This window comes from Lissotriton vulgaris, chromosome 5 (assembly GCF_964263255.1).
Source record: "Lissotriton vulgaris chromosome 5, aLisVul1.2, whole genome shotgun sequence".
In the NCBI taxonomy this organism is placed as follows: Eukaryota; Metazoa; Chordata; class Amphibia; order Caudata; family Salamandridae; genus Lissotriton; species Lissotriton vulgaris.
Window position 1 is genome coordinate 100,703,252 of NC_141693.1, and position 19,098 is coordinate 100,722,349.

General features: G+C 44.1%; 1 protein-coding gene across 1 annotated transcript in view; it reads left to right on the top strand.

Moving 5' to 3' along the window:
• Nucleotides 1-19,098, top strand: part of RAB14 (RAB14, member RAS oncogene family) — a 221,149-nt gene that overhangs the window by 90,445 nt on the left and 111,606 nt on the right. The window contains exons 3-4 of the mRNA XM_086920985.1: nucleotides 9,686-9,744; nucleotides 17,341-17,394. Of these exons, the coding sequence (XP_086777111.1) occupies nucleotides 9,693-9,744; nucleotides 17,341-17,394 (106 nt within the window). The 5' untranslated portion in view covers nucleotides 9,686-9,692. The remainder of the gene's footprint in view (nucleotides 1-9,685; nucleotides 9,745-17,340; nucleotides 17,395-19,098) is intronic.

The window sequence follows — 19,098 nt, forward strand, 5'->3', positions numbered from 1 at the left end:
ACCGCTGTAGTGTTGCATGTTTGTTGCACAGTTACGTCAGTAGTAAAAACAAGCCCATACAAGATCCAAGGAAAAGTGACTCTTCCACTTGTGTGAATATTCGTCCTATGTAGACATAAAGGTATGTTTTTCTTTCCCTACATGATTTGCCAAAGGGTGTTTTTCCTGTGTGACTGTCTTTGTGCCTTCTTTATGCATTTGCCCATTTTCAAATATCCAAGTATCATCCCTTGGACCCTCAGGATGCTCAGCTTCTGAAATAACGAAACTGATTGCCCAAGTTGCTGCACTGTAAAACAGTATCTTTCACCAGGTTCCCCAATACTCCTATCAGCATCCTGCAACAGAATACAGGACTTACCGGAAGACAACACGCACATTTGGGTGGGCAGTGGGGGGGCTGGGGACATTAGACGGAGAGAGACAAGTGGCAGAGAACTTGGATTTTAATGAAAAAAGTGAGTACTTTACAAATCTCAGTGAGACACACTTGCACATCTATTGCTGATATGCACCCCTTCATGTTAGGTAAGCTTATTTTGCTGTTTCCGTTACTTACCAGTACTTTGCACAAGAGAACCCTGTACTGCTACTGCCAGTGTCGCATATGCTCCTTGTGTGGTAGAAGAATGTGGAAATGTAGCAGTGAATGCATAATAATATAATTACACCACACCTGCCCAGGAGTGTAAAATGAGAGATTGATTAACTGCCCATTACTCCCTCTTGTGTATTCATAATTGTGGATACTGCTTCAGTGAACTAAACCCCTCAGCTATGTGATTTGTGCTGCCCCATTAACAGTTCATAAGCTCTGCCGAGAAGTCGTTATTCCCCTCCACACGTTTATCAGAGCATGATGACATGTGAGTATTTTTTTAATCTGGACAGCTATGAGTTGGCCCTTGGATGGAGAACACCCTTTTGCCCTACAGGTTCATATTCCGACACAGTCTATGCCAAATACGCTTCAAGAAATTTAGTCAATTACCAGCCTGTACTCTGCCTTTCGGCACTATTTCTTTAAATTTGAAAATTTGTCACATTCATACAGAGTAATAATTGGGTGCAGTGCACACTGACACATCTGCACACATGCTGTACATCCAGCCAGTGCAACAGTTGAATTTAAGGGTGTATGACCATGCATTGCATAATTTGACTTGTATTTGAAGTTTATATTGCATAGTATGTTGCCCTGATTGCAGTGCAGGTTCTCTCCGTGCGGACCCACTTCAGTTATATATGGAATAGGTGGGGCAAGCAGATATCTTCCCCGGACAAGTAGATTTCTGTAACATTTTGTCCATTGGCCAAGTAGATTTTTTTTAAATTTCCACACCCCTGTATACGACAACTCAAAGAAACGTTGAGAATATTTCTTCATCCAACAAGTGACATCATAACTTGAAAAGTGCGTAGAAAACCCTGGGACAGGTCTATCATTCCGAAGCCCTTAGGTTTTTCATGGGAGGAAAACCTCATTGTCCAGTAGAGATATGAAATCCATCTGGAATAAGAATCAGTCCTGAAGGTCTACTATCAGAAATACCGAAACGCCGCGTCAACTGTTTTGATTCTTTGTTTTTAATTGTAGAAATTTTTAATAAAATGTATAACATGTGTTTTTAAATATTGTGATAATGAAAAAACTGTTGTAATAGAATAAATTGTAACAGAGTTTTACCAAACTCATAGTGTGGGGATCATCTCTCTTTTTTGATTCATGTTTTTTAACTTTGGTTTCCATCATACTACAGTAATATTTGGGTAATAACTTTAAGGTTGTCCAGTTTGAACATTTTGTGAGAAGTTTATTATAAAGCCTTGTACCTTTGCCTTTCCCGCCCAATTGATGGCATGCTGTCCTTTAGCTAAACAGGTCTACTCGAGTGAACACTCATTGAAATTGGACACCCTTTATCTGTCCATTTTCTGTGGGGACATTTTATCTTTAAAAATACATCAAATGCTTAACACTGTCCTCAGATACTGCCTTACTGCTCGACCAAGCTACCTTTTTCGAGAGTAAGGTTCTATCTAACTTTAACCTCTGTCAAACCTCTGGAGACCCTTGGACTCTGTACACACTGTACCTCACTTTGGTGCAGTATATATAGAGCAAGTTTCTTACAGTATGCAGGTAGTATTCAATGCTGTTATATCGTCTGACAAGTCATTGGTAGTTTGGAGGAGGCATGGGCTGGTCACTGATGTAAATAGTTGTCTCCTCATGAACGATCAGGCATTCTTTATCTATTGGAACATTAACCACATAAAATCTGGTTAGTGGCATTCAGTAAACTTACTAGAAACAAAAACACAAAAATGATCATCTGATGTAACCTAGTTTGTCATCTATACATGTAGACCCATAGAATAGGGTGGATAACGATCCATTTCTTTCTGTTCAGTTCTATTATTAATTAATTTATTATTGTACAGGAGTGAATCCATTCGACTTTAAACTGTGGACATTTTCAGTCTTTCTTTTGTAGTCTCTTCCCCTATCATTTGCACCCTTCACTCGCACCACTTTTGCTGCTTGATTCCATTTCTTTTTCTTTAATCTGAGATGTGTAGACCTCTGCTGAGAGGCACATTGTTGCCACTCCAAATCTGCTTTCTTGCAACCCTGTTCTCTCTCTAGGACTCATAGAGTCTCTGTACCCATTAATTCCTTTTGTATATTGATTAGAAAATGTCTCTTACCCCCAACGCCACGACACACCACCTGCCCTGTCCAATTTAGAGCCCTCGTAAGTAAGCATATAGGGAAAATAATGAAAATAACTGACCCTCCTTGGGCTCCGAGTCAGATTTTGACTGTACCAGAGCATTCGTCCACTGGCCGTGCGCATGGCCCCTCTCTAGCACTGTGGCAGTATTCGGACGCTGAGTTGATGCTGTCATAAGTTCTGGAAACAATTGTTTCCAGACTCTGAGACCATGCTTAATTTGAGCTGAGTGTTTCTGGTGCTCGGCACAGCACTTAAGACAATCAGCTACATAGTGTGCGGTTATTTTTAAATTTATTTAAAGCACAACAGCTATTTACTAATTCAATATACGGTAAAAATGACAAATATTGACCACCCATACTAATCTTTTAGCTTTGGGGGCCTGAAATAGTTTGAATTGTCAGTGTGATGGTTAGTAGCTGGTTTGGTACTGTCATTGACAGCGCTGTCAGGGGTGGTGGAGGCTGCAGTGGCCTCCTGATGAGGGCCCTGGCACTTAATTAGTTACAAATTAAGCACTGCTTTGAGACATTTATTGTGATTTTGAAAAAGATGCTCTGACTACAGCCTCTGTAGAGGTTTTGCTCTCTGCCTCCCTTCTTATAACATTTTGCAGAGAGGTTTGCTGGGGGTGCTTTTGTGTATTTTTCCAATCTGGGTGTGTCATTTTAGGTACTGCCAAAAGCTGGTAGCAGTGCAGAATGACCTATTGTCAATGATGGTCAGAAGGCAAGTCTCTTGTAATTCATCAGACAATTCAGTCACTAAGTTTCAGTTGAACAGGTGAAGCCAGACCCCTTGTTCAACCACGGATTCCTTACTGTCTGCTACCGACCCAGTCCGAGTGTATGGCTCTGTCTCAGTTTAGAGATGTCAATATTCCTTGTGCTACCGTCTACCTGCCCACACCCCTCCTGACCTAAGATTGTTCATCCACTGTGACAGAGTGAGCTACCCACTATCTCTCCCTGTCTCTCCTCCTGTTTCCTGTTCTAGCTCTGGATTCTCCCAAGCAGCCAGGGCTACCTTCCATAGATCTGCTATGGGCTGTCTCCTTATGCCCTTCAATTCCTCCCAACTCAAGGCTCTGCACTCTGCTCTGGCTCAGCTAATACCGTCCCCTACCAAAATGAAGACTTGCATTCTAGTGATATGTCGCTTTGCCAAGGCCAAATCGATCAGTTTATTCCCCATCTTTTGTTTAATCTGTCGTGGGAAAAGCCCCAGTAAACAGGTCTCTATCGTGGGGGCCAGCTCCATCCCCAGTGCGTCTTTAATCTTGGCTAAAATCTCCACCCCTGGACTGATTGTCACTTAGTGGTACTCTTAGTTATCTAGGGAAATAGGTTATACAGTGCAAGAGCAGATTATTTTTCGGGATTTTCTACACAATCCCAAAAGGTGCACTTGATTGCTCTTCTCATTTTCCTGCCTTGGTTCCTAAGGATAGGATTTGCACCTTGAGGTTTAAGGACTGGGTTTCCTGCTTTTTACCTGGTGATATCAGCTTATTACCATCTATTAACTTTGTTTCCTGGGCTATCTCAGTCCCCCGAGCACCCTCCCAATGGGGGCATATCAGGGCGATTTCCCCCCTCCCCAGGGTGACGGAAAGCCCACTAGGCACTGACAGTTTTATGGGGAATATGCCTACCTGTGGAGTTTCGGTCCTAGCGCAGCTTGGACCCAAAGAAACCTAGCAAATCTATACATTTTTTAAAACTAGGCACCCTAGGGAATCCAGGATGTGTTGGCATTTGTGGCTCTCACTAGATTATGTTACACAGAATCCCTTGCAAATCTCAAACTTTGTAAAAAAAAAAAAAAAAAAAAAAAAAGAAAACACATTTTCCTATCATTTCTGTGATGGAAAGTTTTGGAATCTGCATAGATCCACAAAATTCCACTCTCCCCGCATTACCCAAAGGCTTCCGATAAAAATGGTACCTCAATTGTGTGGGTAGGCCTAGTGCTCGCGACAGGAAACGGCGCAAAATGCAACGTGGACACACCACTTGTTCACAGTGAAAACTGACCCTTTTTTTTTTTGCAAAGTGCCTAGCTGTAGAATTTGAACCCTAGCTCTGCCAGCAGCTAGGAAAACCCAGCAAAGCTATAAATTTGTGAAAAGTAGACACCCAGGGAATCCAGGATTGGGTGACTTGTCTGGCTTTCACCAAGTTCTCTTACCCAGAATCCCTTGCAAACCTCAAACCTTGTCAAAAAACCACATTTTCCTCATTTGTTTGATGGAATCTGCTTGGATCCACCAAATTCCAACCACCCTGCATTTCCCATAGTCTTTCGATAAAAACGATACCTCACTGGTGTAGCTGGGTCAAGTACCAGTGACAGGCAAGGGCCCAAAACGTATTGTGGAGACATCAAAATTACCTATCCCAAAACGACTTACTTTTGCAAGGCGGCGGGGGCACCTGGGTTTTTGACACCGGGTCACCGTCCATTTAGGGAATCCTACCAAACCCACACATTTCTGAAAACTAGACACCCTGGGGAGTTCAAGGGGGTATGGCTTGCGTGGATCCCCCAACGTTTTCCTACCAACATTTCCTGTTGCAGCCACTATGCCTACCCAAACAAGTGGGGTACCATTTTTATCGGGAGACCTGGGGGAATGCTAAGTGGTAGGAAATTTCTCAGCCCGGTGATCCTACAACTTTCCCACACTGAAAATTGAGAAAAACTAGATTTTTATTCTGCAAAATGTGAGGTTTGCAGTTGATTCTGGGTAGGGAAACGGAGGATCCATGCAAGCCATACCTTCCAGGACTCCCCCGGGTCTATAGTTTTCAGAAATGTATGTGTTTGGTAGGTTTCCCTTGATGGCTGCCAAGCCCACGACCAAAAACTCATGTGACCTCACTTGTGTGGGTAGGCATAGTGGCTGCAACAGAAAATGTCCCAAATTGTACTGTGGAGACTTTGAAATTACCTATCACAAAACTACCTGGTTTTGCGGGGGGGGGGCGCACCTGGTTTTTTGACCCCGGGCTTGCGGCATCTAGGGAAACCTACTAAACCCACACATTTCCAAAAACTACACACCCTGGGGAGTCCAATCAGGTATGGTGTGCGGGATCTCCTTTTCCATAAATGTTTGCGTGGAATCACCATGCCGGCACAAATGGCCTACTACCCAGCGTACCAAAGGCCTGTTATGACCCAAAAACATAGGGATTAAAGGTATAATACCGCGAGTTATAAGTGCTACATTTAAAAAAAAAAATACGTTTTTAGCTGACTGCATTGGACAGCCACGCAAGTGAGGTAGCATTTTACTCAGGAGATCAAGGGGAACGCTAGGTGGTAGGACATTTGTGCAGGCACAGTAATCCCACACAAAAATTCTGGGTAAGGAAACGTTTGGGGATCCACGCTAGTCATACCTCATTAGACTCCAAGGGTATTTAGTTTTCAGAAATGTATAGGTGTGGTAGGTTTTCCTAGATGGCTGCAAACCCGGGGCCAAAAAAAACAGGTGCACCCTCCCCTCAAAACCAGGTAGTTTTGTGATGTGTGATTTTGTCTCCACAGTATTATTTGGGCCAATTCCTGCTGCAGCCATTATGCCCACACAAGTGAGGGATCCTTTGTCTAGACTTGGGGGAATGCTAGGTGGTACGAAACTTGTCTCAGGCCAGTGATCCCGCAACATTCCCACACAGAAAAGTGAGGACATTTTTATTTTTTTCAGCAAAATTTGAGGTTTGCAGGGAATTATGGGTAGGGAAACGTTGGGGGATCCACGCAAGCCATTCCTCCTTGGACTCCACGGGGTGCCTAGTTTTCAGAAATGTGTGGGTTTGGTAGGTTTCCGTAGATGGCAGCTGGGCCCTCTGCCAAAAACCCAGGTGCCCCCCCATGCAAAAGCAGGCTGTTTTGTGATAGGTCATTTTGATGTCTCCAAAATACGTTTTGGGCCCTTGCATTTCGCGGGTACTTGACGGGAGCTCAAGCCGTTTCTATGACTGGTCTTAAAACCTGATACTGGTTAATTGCTATCTTAACACCCTGAAAAAAAGCCATGATGATGGTGGTAGGAGACTTACTTGATAGTCTTGAGTAACTCCTTTCGGCCCACCCTTGTCAAAAAATTATAATCATAGGAGACTTTAACATGAGGAGCCTGGGGCACCACCTCACAGCACCACTGGGCTGAAAGTGAGGCCCATCATGCAGGACTTCCTGGCAACCTACAAGTTGATGTCGGCACAACGGGAGACCTAGGCGAAAGGGATTAAACTGACTTACCTTCCAGCTTGTAAAGGAATATTGATTAAATCCGTCTTTCTGAGCGCCTAGTGGGCCAGCAGGCACATTTTTTAATTGCTGATAGATCAGAAAGTAACCATAATCCACTAAGGTGCTCACTGGAATTAACCGCTCAACCAATGGGCAAGATGGCACCTCAACAGGTGAGGAACGTGTGAACCTTTTGGGAAGGATCAGGTGGAGGCTAGAACATACAGCAACAGCCATTGCTTGGCTAGGCAAACAGGAACTTGCATCAAGTTCGAAACATCCAGAATTAGTGTTTCAGAAGTGGGCCAACTGCATCGAAGAGCTCTTCTGTTAGGAAAGAGCTCCAAGTCAAACTGTTTACAGACTGGCAGGGACAGGCGAACTGAATCCCGGCGTAATAAAACCATGATGTCCACAAGAAGAGCTCTTCGCAAAGTTCAGCGATCCCATAGTCAAAAGCCCTCTGCAAGTTAGGCAGTGATAGTAAAACTTAAGAGATCAACCCACAAAAAACAGTTACAGAACATAAAAATAAAAAAGAATGGGTTATTATCTTCCAGTTGCTCAAAGCTCAAAACCAGGCATGCTCGAGGGATCACATCAACAAATTAAACAGCAATGTAGTCAGGAAAAATGGTGTTCCAGAAGCAGCCTGGCATAACTGAGCTATATGTTGATCAACCCTCAGGCTCCCAGTGTAGTAGCCAGCCTGTGGCAACGGATTGCATGTAACATTCTACCTCGGACTCCATAACCAAGGAGACGATAGTCCGACCTCCGAACAGAGCTGAACCAGGGCAAGATTTGGATCTTCATCCTGTCGAGACCCAGAGTGTAATTGCTGATTTAACTAACAAAAAGGTTAAGAGAATAATCTGGCACCTGAAAAACTACTGCACGCCAGTCCCTAAAGGCCTCCCTGCGAGCATATTCATATGTGTCCCAGACAACTGGACGAATTTGTTACCTCTGCTGTTTAACCTCCTACTTTCAAGAGACTACGGTCCCTGAAGCCTGGAGAGGGTCTATTGTATGGGGATCGGACAATGGCTTCAAACTATCGTCTGATTGCACTTCAGGATATAGAAGACAAAGCCTGCGCTGGTGTCCTGTTGGAGCAGATCGAGGCCTTGGTGCGAGAACAGGAAGTCTTGCCATTCTTGCAATCTGGCCTTTGGAATTGGGCACCTACCATGGATAATATCATAGCATTATCCTTCCCGAGACATCAAGCTGCACAAAACAGGTACACCCTTTTCTGCTATTCTTATTACAGTGCAGCTTTTGAGAGGGTTGACCCGACAACCCTAAGGAGAAAACTTGATGCCTGGTGTATACCCCCAATGCTGCTAAGAGCAATAACTGCATTATACTCTAGGACATGGATTCGAGTGAAAACTGGGCTTAGTACGGTCATACATAAAATCAATACCAATCGAGGGTTAAAGTAGGGCTGCTTTTTGGCCCCACTATTTATTAAACTGTATGCAGCCGATTTAGGGAAGCATTGGAGTCTGGTTCCCTGCTTCCCCCGCAAGTTGGGAGGCAACAAGTTGTACATAGTTTAATATGCAGTTGACATTTTGATTATGGATCACACCAAAACCGATATCTAACGGGCACTGAACGTACTTAATATATTCAACTTGGCCAACCATCTCCAGGTAAATCAAGACAAAACAAAAGTCCCAACATTTGGGAGATACTGGAACAAACAATGTATCCTGGCCACTGGGCAGCAAGACAATTCATACATAGTGGAAATACAAGTGTGTGGGGTTCCGTGAAAACAACAACCCAATGGTTCAAACAAGCTCTCTCAAAAAGAAAGGAGCTATTTTTATGGCATTGGCCAACTGAACAGGATACTAAGTAGTGCATCTGCAACCCCCTATACTCAGTGTAATGAACGCAACACTCCTCCCAGGCTTGCAGTATGGCCAGCACACATATCTAGGTCTACTTGGCTCTGCCTTGGAGCAAATTCTCTGCAGCTCTTACAGAAAAATCTTCCCAAAGCCACATTACGCCGCTAGGGACGAAGATTATAATTTGGTCTCATGAATCAGGTTGACATTTTACATCCGGACAAGGAAGGCTTCGGTCAATTGATTAAAGGCCCATTTGAAATTCATACGAGTCGTCCGGCATTTCATGGTTCAACCAAGTAGGGAGTGCCATCACGTCCCTCCAGATAGAAGATACATTGTACCAAGCAGAGGACGTCCCATCTGCTGCCTGAATAAAAGCAATCAAACAGAAATTAAAGGAGGTATCAAGGGAGCAAGATCTACTATTAGATAACTCGGCAAAGGTATAGACCCTGAATGATACTTACCAGGCTGGAAAGCCACTGCTATATCTTTTGGAAGCCATAAACACACAAACAGACAGATTCTGTATATGAGACTTCTAGCGCGTCCAGTAAAAGTTTTTAACATGATCTGGTAGATCGCCAGTAATTTAGGACTGGACCTACCTTCAGAAACCGGGTTGTTGGTGGCTGGTCTGTTTTTACATTTTAACTCTCAATAATGTACAGGTTGTCCCTAGTAACAGGACATTTGTATATTGCACTTTGAATATCTAAATGTTTTTATCTGTCTTAATCAAGTTGTATTGTAGGTTGTTTTTATTAACTAAACAAAATGTCCTTACTTATTCTTTTTTTGTTTAATTAGTGTCACGATGGCAACTGCACCGTACAATTACTCTTACATCTTTAAGTACATCATTATTGGTAAGTGTATTTTGCTTTTTCTGATGGTATTTGACTTTGATTATCCAAAAGAGCTCAAACCTTTAGAAATGGCAGTTAAAGAAAATTATGCAGCCATTTTCAGATCCTAAATGTTGAATCCTTTCCTTTTAAAATAACGTAATTGATTTTTTTATCCGCTGTTTTACTTAGGGAGGTATATAGAAATAAGGGTGATAGAATTAAGGTAGACCGTTTGAAAGACTGATGTGAGAAAACAAATGGAGTAAAGGGATATAGCAGGGGGAATTTGGAGCAAAAGATCTTTAAATGAAGTTTGATAGCACACAGTGTGCCCGTGCTTTACCATGTATTATCCGGAGAAAGATTGAAAGTCCCACATTGCTATTCTTGAAAGTCTTAATGAAGTGTAACTAAATTGTTTTCCATTAAATAGACTCGATAATGGAATATAGTATTATAATGCACCTGCAATCCTGAAACTCTTATTTAAATTAGTTTTACATGGTAGGTCTTCCCTTTGGGTAAACTGCATTACAGTGGCTATAATTGCCTGTTAAAATGCCTGCTGAAAATTGAAGAACGAAAGAAAGAAAAGGGAGAAAATGAGCGACTGACCAGTGAGAAGAGGGTGTGGGGTAGGAAGTACTTCTCCAGTATTAGGGGTGTCTTTCATAGATTCACATGCTTGAATATTCCCCGTCGTCGAAGTGGGAATCCCACGGTACATAAAATAGCAGTAATATATGCATATATAAATAAAAATTACCATAATTATATATAAACATACATAAATACAGTAAAATATCCCAAAATTTAAAAGTACCATGGAACCGAATAGGCCCATAGAAAGCCTACGGGAGAACTCACTTTAGTAACATATCAGTGTCATTATGTATTGGTCCACATTCTAGCCAATCAGGCTGTAGCTCCCTCTAGAACCTTCTCCTCAGAAGCCCAAGTCCTCAGATTTTCTACCACACGTCGTTTGAAGGGAGTCTCCCTGAGCTCTGCTCAGTTTTTCTTCTTACATAGCTATTTTTTCTTCTCCGATGTCTTCCTCAAAGAAATCTTTGTTCAAACCATGTCCATCATGTGGAAAATTGCGTCTGTTTCATGAAGATCCACAAAGTAAATGTATTTACTGTCTCTACCCGGACCATTAAGTGAAGAACTAGAAGTACTGCCGTACTTTTCCACCCAAGACTTTAAGGGACAGATAGGCCTGTCTCCTTCTGTGGCTTCAGAAGTTGAAGACTACTGACACTGTGGTCTCGGAGGATGAGAGGGCCTCTTCTTTCCAGTCAAGGACCTCTCAGAAGCGTGGGTCGGAGACAGAGATGCCTTCTCCTTTTCTCAAGAAAAGTAGACTTGTAGAAATCTCGAAGGATATCTCCCCACAGGATTTACCTCCAATTGCGCCTACGAGACCTGGTTCTCTGGCGTCACTGTTCAAAGCCATGCCATCATCCTCAAAATCGGGCATTGGCTCGTCGACGCGTCCGGCGACGAAATCCGTGGATGCTGTCTCCGCATCGACGACGACATGTTCTATGTCTTCCAAGACTACGACGACGATGTCCACCTCGTCGACGGCTTCTGATGAGGTGAGACCCATTACCTCAATCTTGAAGATCTCGTCGACGACTATCAAATCAACTCAGTCGACGAAGAAACCACCGTCAACGCGTCATTCGTCGACGCACTCCTCGTCTACGACCGAGATTACAACATCGTCGACGGGCCGCCGTCCGTGGACGGGACCTTCCTCGTCGACGACTACTTTGTCGTCGACTACCTTATCGACGACTACTTCGTCGACGGTTGCCACCCCGTCGACGGTCCAACTTTCGTCGACGGGACCATCTTTGTCGACGGGCAAGATTCTACCCTAGTCGACGGCGAAAAAATCTTTGTCGACGAAGGCTAAATCACATCAGTCTTCAGTTAGGGATTCTTTGTCCGTGGACATAGCGCAAACGCCTCAACCGGCTTTGGGAGCATCTACCACCACGTTGACGGGCTCGTCGACACTACACCATCCCTTGGCCACGGCTACCACCTTCACAGTGGTCACTGTTAAAAGGGTGCCTCTTATACAGTTGAGTCCTACAAAGAGTGGTTCTACTCTTCCTAACCAATTGTTTCAGTCTGTGGAGGAGGATTCCAATGATGGTTCAGAAATGGACAATGTCTTTAGACAAGCGGCTAGTCCATCCAAGCTACACATCAAGTGCCAAGATTATGATGAGGAGGAGGAGGAAGAAAATGTCGAAGATGGGGCAGATCTATTTCCTGTAGACAGGTCAGAGGCACCTATGGCGGAACAAACGACACAGATACCACTGGCTTTGGTAATGAATCTGCAGCACATGCTGGACGATTATAATCGCAGATTCCCACCGTCTAGGCATGTTTCTCCAATGCTGCAACCTCCTCCACAGCCTCAAACTCCTGCACCAGTTCCACCCAGGTCACCAGTGCGTACCCAGCAGGATACGGATAATGAGGATCAAGACCCTCAAAACACAGATCAGAATGATGACGATAACGGTCTTCAAGAGTGGGGCGATTACAGGGCTCACACACCTTCAACCCCACCAACGTCGCCATTAGCTTCACCCCCTGTGGACATTGGCAGTTTTCATAATTTGTCAGTTTTCATAATTTGATGGTCCTCTCTGCTAAGAGGTTTCACCTCACTTTAGACGTCCAGCAGACTGATTGTTTTCTTTACGATTTTAAAGACTTACCTCAAAGGCAAGCTCACACTATTCCGATAATCGACCACATTTGGAATGAAGGTCTCAAATTGATGGAGCGACCAAATTCGATTCCGGCTGTCTTACCAAGGCTTGATAAAAAGTACAAAGCGCCGGCAGATTCTCTGACATGCCTAGTGTCACAGCCTAAGGCAGATTCCGTCATTACTCAGCCAGCTCAAAAGGTCCCGCAATCCTGCCACACCTCTCACGTCTCCCCCAGATCAGGAAGGCCGAAAGCTGGACTCCATGGGAACAAAGTTTACCACCATGGCAGCCACGACTGTAAGGGCGGCTAATTCCTTGGCTTTTCTTGGACGGTACGTCTGCCAAATGTGGTCCGAGATCGCAGCATTACTTCCACAGTTACCGGATGCCATCCGTGCGGAAGCACAAACCATCATTCAAGAGGGAGAAAAGATCTCTTCAGAGATCATTGACTGCACCATTGATATCTCCTCTACGGGGTTCAGGCAATTGGCTGGGGCTGCTGTTTTGAGGCGTCAAGGCTGGTTTAAATAGACAGCATTTCGCCCAGAGGTTCAAGCTAAAGTACTCTATCTACCATATGACGGTGATTCGCTCTTCAGCAAACATGTCGATGATGTCCTCTAATCTATTAAAAAGGATACAGATACGGCCAAGGCGTTAGGCACTCTGCAATATAGAAAACTGCCTTTTCGAGGAGCACGTGGTAGAGGTGGCAATTCTTCCACTTTTCGTGGATCAAACTAATATCGCTCCTACAATGATAACCGACAAAGGAGTAATTACCAGTCCCAAAATCGACAGACCTCCTCCAGACCATACCAGAGGAAAACCAGCTACAGAGGTGGTTCAAATGCAAAGAAACAGTGACAGTCCCAGCGTCAATTTTCCACTGACTGTAAAAATTGGAGGACGCATCTCCAATTACATCTTGAATTGGTCCAACATCACCTCCGATCAATGGGTCCTGGACGTGATTTCAAAAGGACATACCCTGGAGTTTACTAAGTTTCCTCCCAATCGCCCTACTACTGGTCCGCCCCCTCCCCATTTCGAAGAACTATTGGCTCAAGTAAAATTAATGATCATAAAGGGTGCTATCGAGATCGTACCACCAGGCCGGCAAGGGGTTTTACTCCCGCTTCTTTTTAGTCCAGAAAAAGTCGGGAGAGTGGCGCCCCATTTTGGACTTAAGCGCCCTGATCAAATTTATCACGTTGAAAACATTTCAAATGTTGACCTTGCTTCAAATTTTACATTACCTCAATCCCGGAGGGTTCTTCTCCACGATCGACCTCCAGGACGCATACTTTCACGTGCCGATTCACCCCAGGCACAGAAAGTATCTCCGTTTTACAGTCGGACATCTGCATTTCCAATACAGAGTTCTGCCGTTTGGCCTACGTTCAGCACTGAGGGTCTTTACCAAGATCATGGCCCCGGTAGCTGCTTTTCTGCGCCTGCAAGGCATTCAATTTTATCCATACCTGGACGACTGTCTTATAAAGACTCCGAACCTCCAGATGGTAAACCAGCACACTCAGTTTTGCATTGATCTTTTTCAAAAATTGGGCCTTTCCATCAATTGCCAGAAGTCACACTTTCGCCCGTCACAGCGGCGAGATTTTCTAGGAGCCTCACTAGATTCTCGGCTGGAAAAGGTTTTCGTCTCCCAGGAAAGACAAGACCGCATGCTCAAGATGGTGCGATTCCTACTGTCCAAGCTGTACGTTTCAGTCCGGATGTTGAAATCATTCCTAGGCATGGCTTCTTCGGCCAGTTGATCCCCCACTGCAGGCTACTTATGAGGGTCATTCAAGAGGAACTAGACAAGCAGTGGAAACAGATTTCAGGATCATTCAATGACTGGATCCTTCTAACGCCCCGCATTCAGGTGGCACTGGAGTGGTGGGCTCACCCTCCGAACATATCCATGGGTCGGTCTTTTCAAGACGCATCTCCGACTGACGCTCACAACCGATGCATCCCTGTAGGGTTGGGGAGCGCATCTCGAAGGAATGTCAGTAAAGGGGAAGTGGACTGCAATCCAACGCACTCGATCTTCCTTGCCCTGAAATCGTTCCAGTGGATAGTACAGGGCCAATCTCTGCTGGTGAGGACAGACAACACCACCAGCATGCATTACCTAAACAAATAGGGCGGCACAAAGTCCCTGCTGCTTTCCCGACAAGCACAGGAGATATGGGAATGGGCGATTCACCATCAAGTTCATCTTACAGCCATCCATGTGCTGGGTGTTTCCAATGTTCTGGCGGACTCACTCAGCAGGTCTCTCTCGGACAATTACAAGTGGGAACTCAACCAACCAACTCTAGAGTTCATTTTCCGTCAGTGGGACCAGCCGCAGATGGATCTCTTTGCGACTGCCGCCAACAGGAAATGCCAACGCTTTGCAAGTCGTCATCTCCACAGAGTCGAGCGGAAATGCATTTTCGATCAACTGGTCGAACAAATTCATCTACGCTTTCCCTCTGCTTCCTCTAATTCCGCGCCTGTTACACAGGATGAGGCTTCAACCCTGTCATGTCATCCTGATCGCACCCAAGTGGCCGCGACGCCCTTAGTTCTCGGACCTTCTTTTGTTCTCCCAGAACAAGCCAATATCGCTTCATCCTCTGCCTCACCTCCTCACGATGCAGCAAGGGCAGATTTGTCACCCAGATCCGGCATACCTCCAGCTCCATGCCTGGAACCTGAACACAATGAATTTGCACGTCTAACCATCGACGCAGATTCCAGAGAAGTGTTGGCGCACGCTTGCGCTCCTTCTACCATTAAAACTTATCAACTGAAATAGAAGCGTTTCTGTGTCTGGTGCTACACCAAAGCCTTGGATCCAATGACCGCCAAACCGGAACAGATCCTGCCTTTCTTCCTATCCCTTGCACAGGCAGGACTTTCTCACTCGACTCAAAGTGTTTTTAGCAGCACTTTCCCGCTTCCTTCATGATGGTTCCACCTCGCTGTATTCCTCTAGAATTGTCCAACAGTTTTTCAAAGGCCTCTTCCGGATGTTTCCACCCATTCGTAGTCCTCCACCTGCTTTGCGCCTAAATCTGGTGTTGTCTCGGCTCCTCCTACCTTCTTTTGAGCCCATCCACTCAGCAGGCTTAAAATTCCTCACGTGGAAAGTTGGTCTATTGCTCGCCTTGACATCATCTAGGCGTGTCCGTGACATTCAGGCATTCACAATTCAGCCTCCTTTTCTCCAGTTCTCCAATGAGGCTGTTACGCTACGTACTAATCCAAGATTTATCCCGAAAGTTCCAAGTGATTTTCATCTCAATGAACCTATCATTCTAAAGACTTTCTTTCCTGATCCACAAACTCCTGCTGAACGTTCATTGCATTCCTTGGATTTGAAACGCTGTCTCAAGTTTTACATTCAGCGTACTGCATCATATAGGAAATCGGACCAATTATTCGTGGCCTATGGCCCGATCTGCAAAGGACAGCCTGTTACCAAACGGACTATTACTAGGTGGATTTCTTCCACCATTACTTTTTGTCATCAACAGGCTGGCAAGCCAATTCCTGCTCCAGTATGGGCTCATGTAAATTGTAAATTGATACATGTTCAACTAGAGCTGTGTCAACTTCTACTGCCCTCTTTCCCGGGGTACCTCTACGACACATTTGCAGAGCTGCTACGTGGTCGAGCAGCCATACTTTTACGAAGCACTATTGTCTGCAATCAACAGACGCCGCGGATGCGGCAGTGGGACAAGCGGTGCTGCGGAATCTTTTCAATAAGGTGAGCCTCTGTTGCTACCCCCCTCCAGTCATAAAGGTTTTCTCTCTTGAATTTTGATATTTATTACATATTAAATAGTATGTTCTTGTATACTTACAGTTTTGTGTTACCTTTATGACTTATATCATTTACTGCTTTCTACTCTTATTCAAGCATGTGAATCTATGAAAGACACCCCTAATACTGGAGAAGAACATAAGTTACTTACCTGTAAACTGTGGTTCTCCAGTATTGGTGTCTTTCATAGATTCACATGCGACCCTCCCTTCCTCCCCTCAGAGGCTCTCTTCTCCTCAGGCACTTATGGTTACTTTGTGCTACGAAACTCTGAGGACTTGGGCTTCGGAGGAGAAGGTTCTAGAGGGAGCTACAGCCTAATTGGCTAGAATGTGGACCTATACATAATGACACTGATATGTTACTAAAGTGAGTTCTCCCTTAGGCTTTCTATGGGCCTAATCTGTTCTATGGTACTTTTAAATTTTGGGATATTTTACTGTATTTATGTATGTATATATATAATTATGGTAATTTTTATTTATATATGCATATATTACTGCTATTTTATGTACCGTGGGACTCCCACTTCGACGGGGAATATTCAAGCATGTGAATATATGAAAGACACCAATACTGGGGAACCACAGTTTACAGGTAAGTAACTTATGTTCATTCTGTTAGAAAAAGTGCATGAACTCATAAGACAGCGAAAATAGCTGCGATTATTGGATCTTTCCATGCTTAACATTTCAAATCTTAAGGAGCAGAGGGTTAATTAAGCGTGAGACTGTCGGATATCTCAAAGACATTTAGATACATTTGTGGAGAGCTTAATTCAAGGGGCATTTGTCAAAGTGCCTTGCTCATAGCTGCCACTGAGCAACAAAACACAACTCGTGCACTTTGAGTAAGCTCCAGCAGAAATAAAGCATTTAATATGCAGGCATTTCACTTGGTGGTATTTGCTTGCATTTAAATATTACTCACTGGAATCCTAATTAGAAAGTCTTTCTGTAAAGTGATGTATGAATTAAAATGCAGAAGGCTGAATTACCAACAAATCCAATAGTTGCCTTTTTACTTTTTTGCCAGGTGATATGGGTGTGGGAAAATCATGTTTACTTCACCAGTTTACAGAAAAGAAATGTAAGTCTTTCACATACTGTATCTGTAAGATGTTTTTAGTACTCTGCATGCTGTTGTGCAATAATTTCTTTAGAAAACAGTCTTAAAACTATTGCCTGAAGGCTGCTGCTTGCATCCTTAAAATGTCTGATTTCTTGTGCCTATCTATTGGCAGTCTTTCTGGCACTCTTAATGAATTGTAATACTTTTTTCAGATGTGATGTTATTGCAAGTAATACATTTTACTCCTTATGTTACCAGTGAGTTGTTCAAGCTGTGTGATACTCTAGGAAGATGGTGTTGTTACTCAACGGTTCAGCATCCATTGTGTGTGATTGCCTAAATGAATCTACAGGAAATTGGAAGCTTACTGAAAAAAATGAGTAATTGACTTTCAGAAATTTCTTGTTTCTAAGTTGCACAAATCAATTCAAAACTGTGAAAGGCTTGGGCTTAAATAAATAGTCCATTATTATTAAGCATTTCAATTGTTAGAATCCTGTTATTTTTGGATGCAAATTAAAATGGGTTTGGCCTGAGGGAATTCAAGACCGTGGCACAAATTATATTGTCATTTGTGACCAATGCTGTAGAATACTAAAATATTACTAACATTTTTGAAAACTAGACACCCAGGGGAATCCAGGATGAGGTAACTTGTGTGGCGCTCTCCATATTATTTTTATCAGAAACCCTTGCAAACCTCAAAATTTGTCTAAAACACACTTTCCTCAAATTTCTGTGATGGAAAGTACTGGAATCTGCAGGGAGCCCCAAACCTTCACCCATTCGGTAATCCCCTTCATCTCCCATAAAAAATTATACATCACTTGTGTGGGTAGTTTTAGTGCCCACGACCGGAATTGTTCCAAAACGTATTATGGAGACATCAGACTTATCACAGAAAAACTGGTTTTCAAAGAGGGTGACCTGCGTTTTTGGTCCTGGGCTTGGTGGACATCTAGGTAAACCTACCAATCCCAGACCTTTCTGAAAACTAGACACCAGGGGATTCCATGGAGTTGTGGCTTGCGTGGATCTCCCAACTATTTATTACCCAGAATACCCGGCAGGCCTCAAATTTTGCCTGAGAAAGGGAAGGGCCAAATGTGTAGAGATTGAGAGGGCACCAACGCGTATTGATGAGCGCAGTTTAAAAAAATCTCTTTAGGCTGACTCTGCTTTGGGCACCCACACAAGTGAGGTATCATTTTTATCGAGGGAAACAATGGGTGGTAAGAAATTTATATTTGCACAGTGATCGTTCAACTTTCCCACACACATATGTAGAAAATTCGACTTTTTAACTAGATTTGAAGCTTGCAGAGAATTCTGGGTAAGAAAATACTGGGGGATCCACGCAAGTCACACCGCCATCCAGGTGCCAGTCCATGCACACCGCCATCCGCGCACACCGCCAGCCAGGCGCCATCCGCGCACACCGCCAGCCAGGCGCCATCCGCGCACACCACCAGCCAGGCGCCATCTGCACACACCGCCACCACTAGGAAAGGGTACCATTAGAAAGGGGAGATTATCCCGTAAGGTATTTCCAAGTAAAGTCATAGGCACTTGAATAGTCCCTCCCACTTGCGTGGACCCTGGAGCACTTATTTTAGATATATCTTCTTAAGTGGATTGTTTTGCCTTTCTTCAGGAAGGCCTGCGCAGACACTTAAGAAAACTCCTTTTTTCATGATGGAGATGCAAGGTAGAGGACAGAAT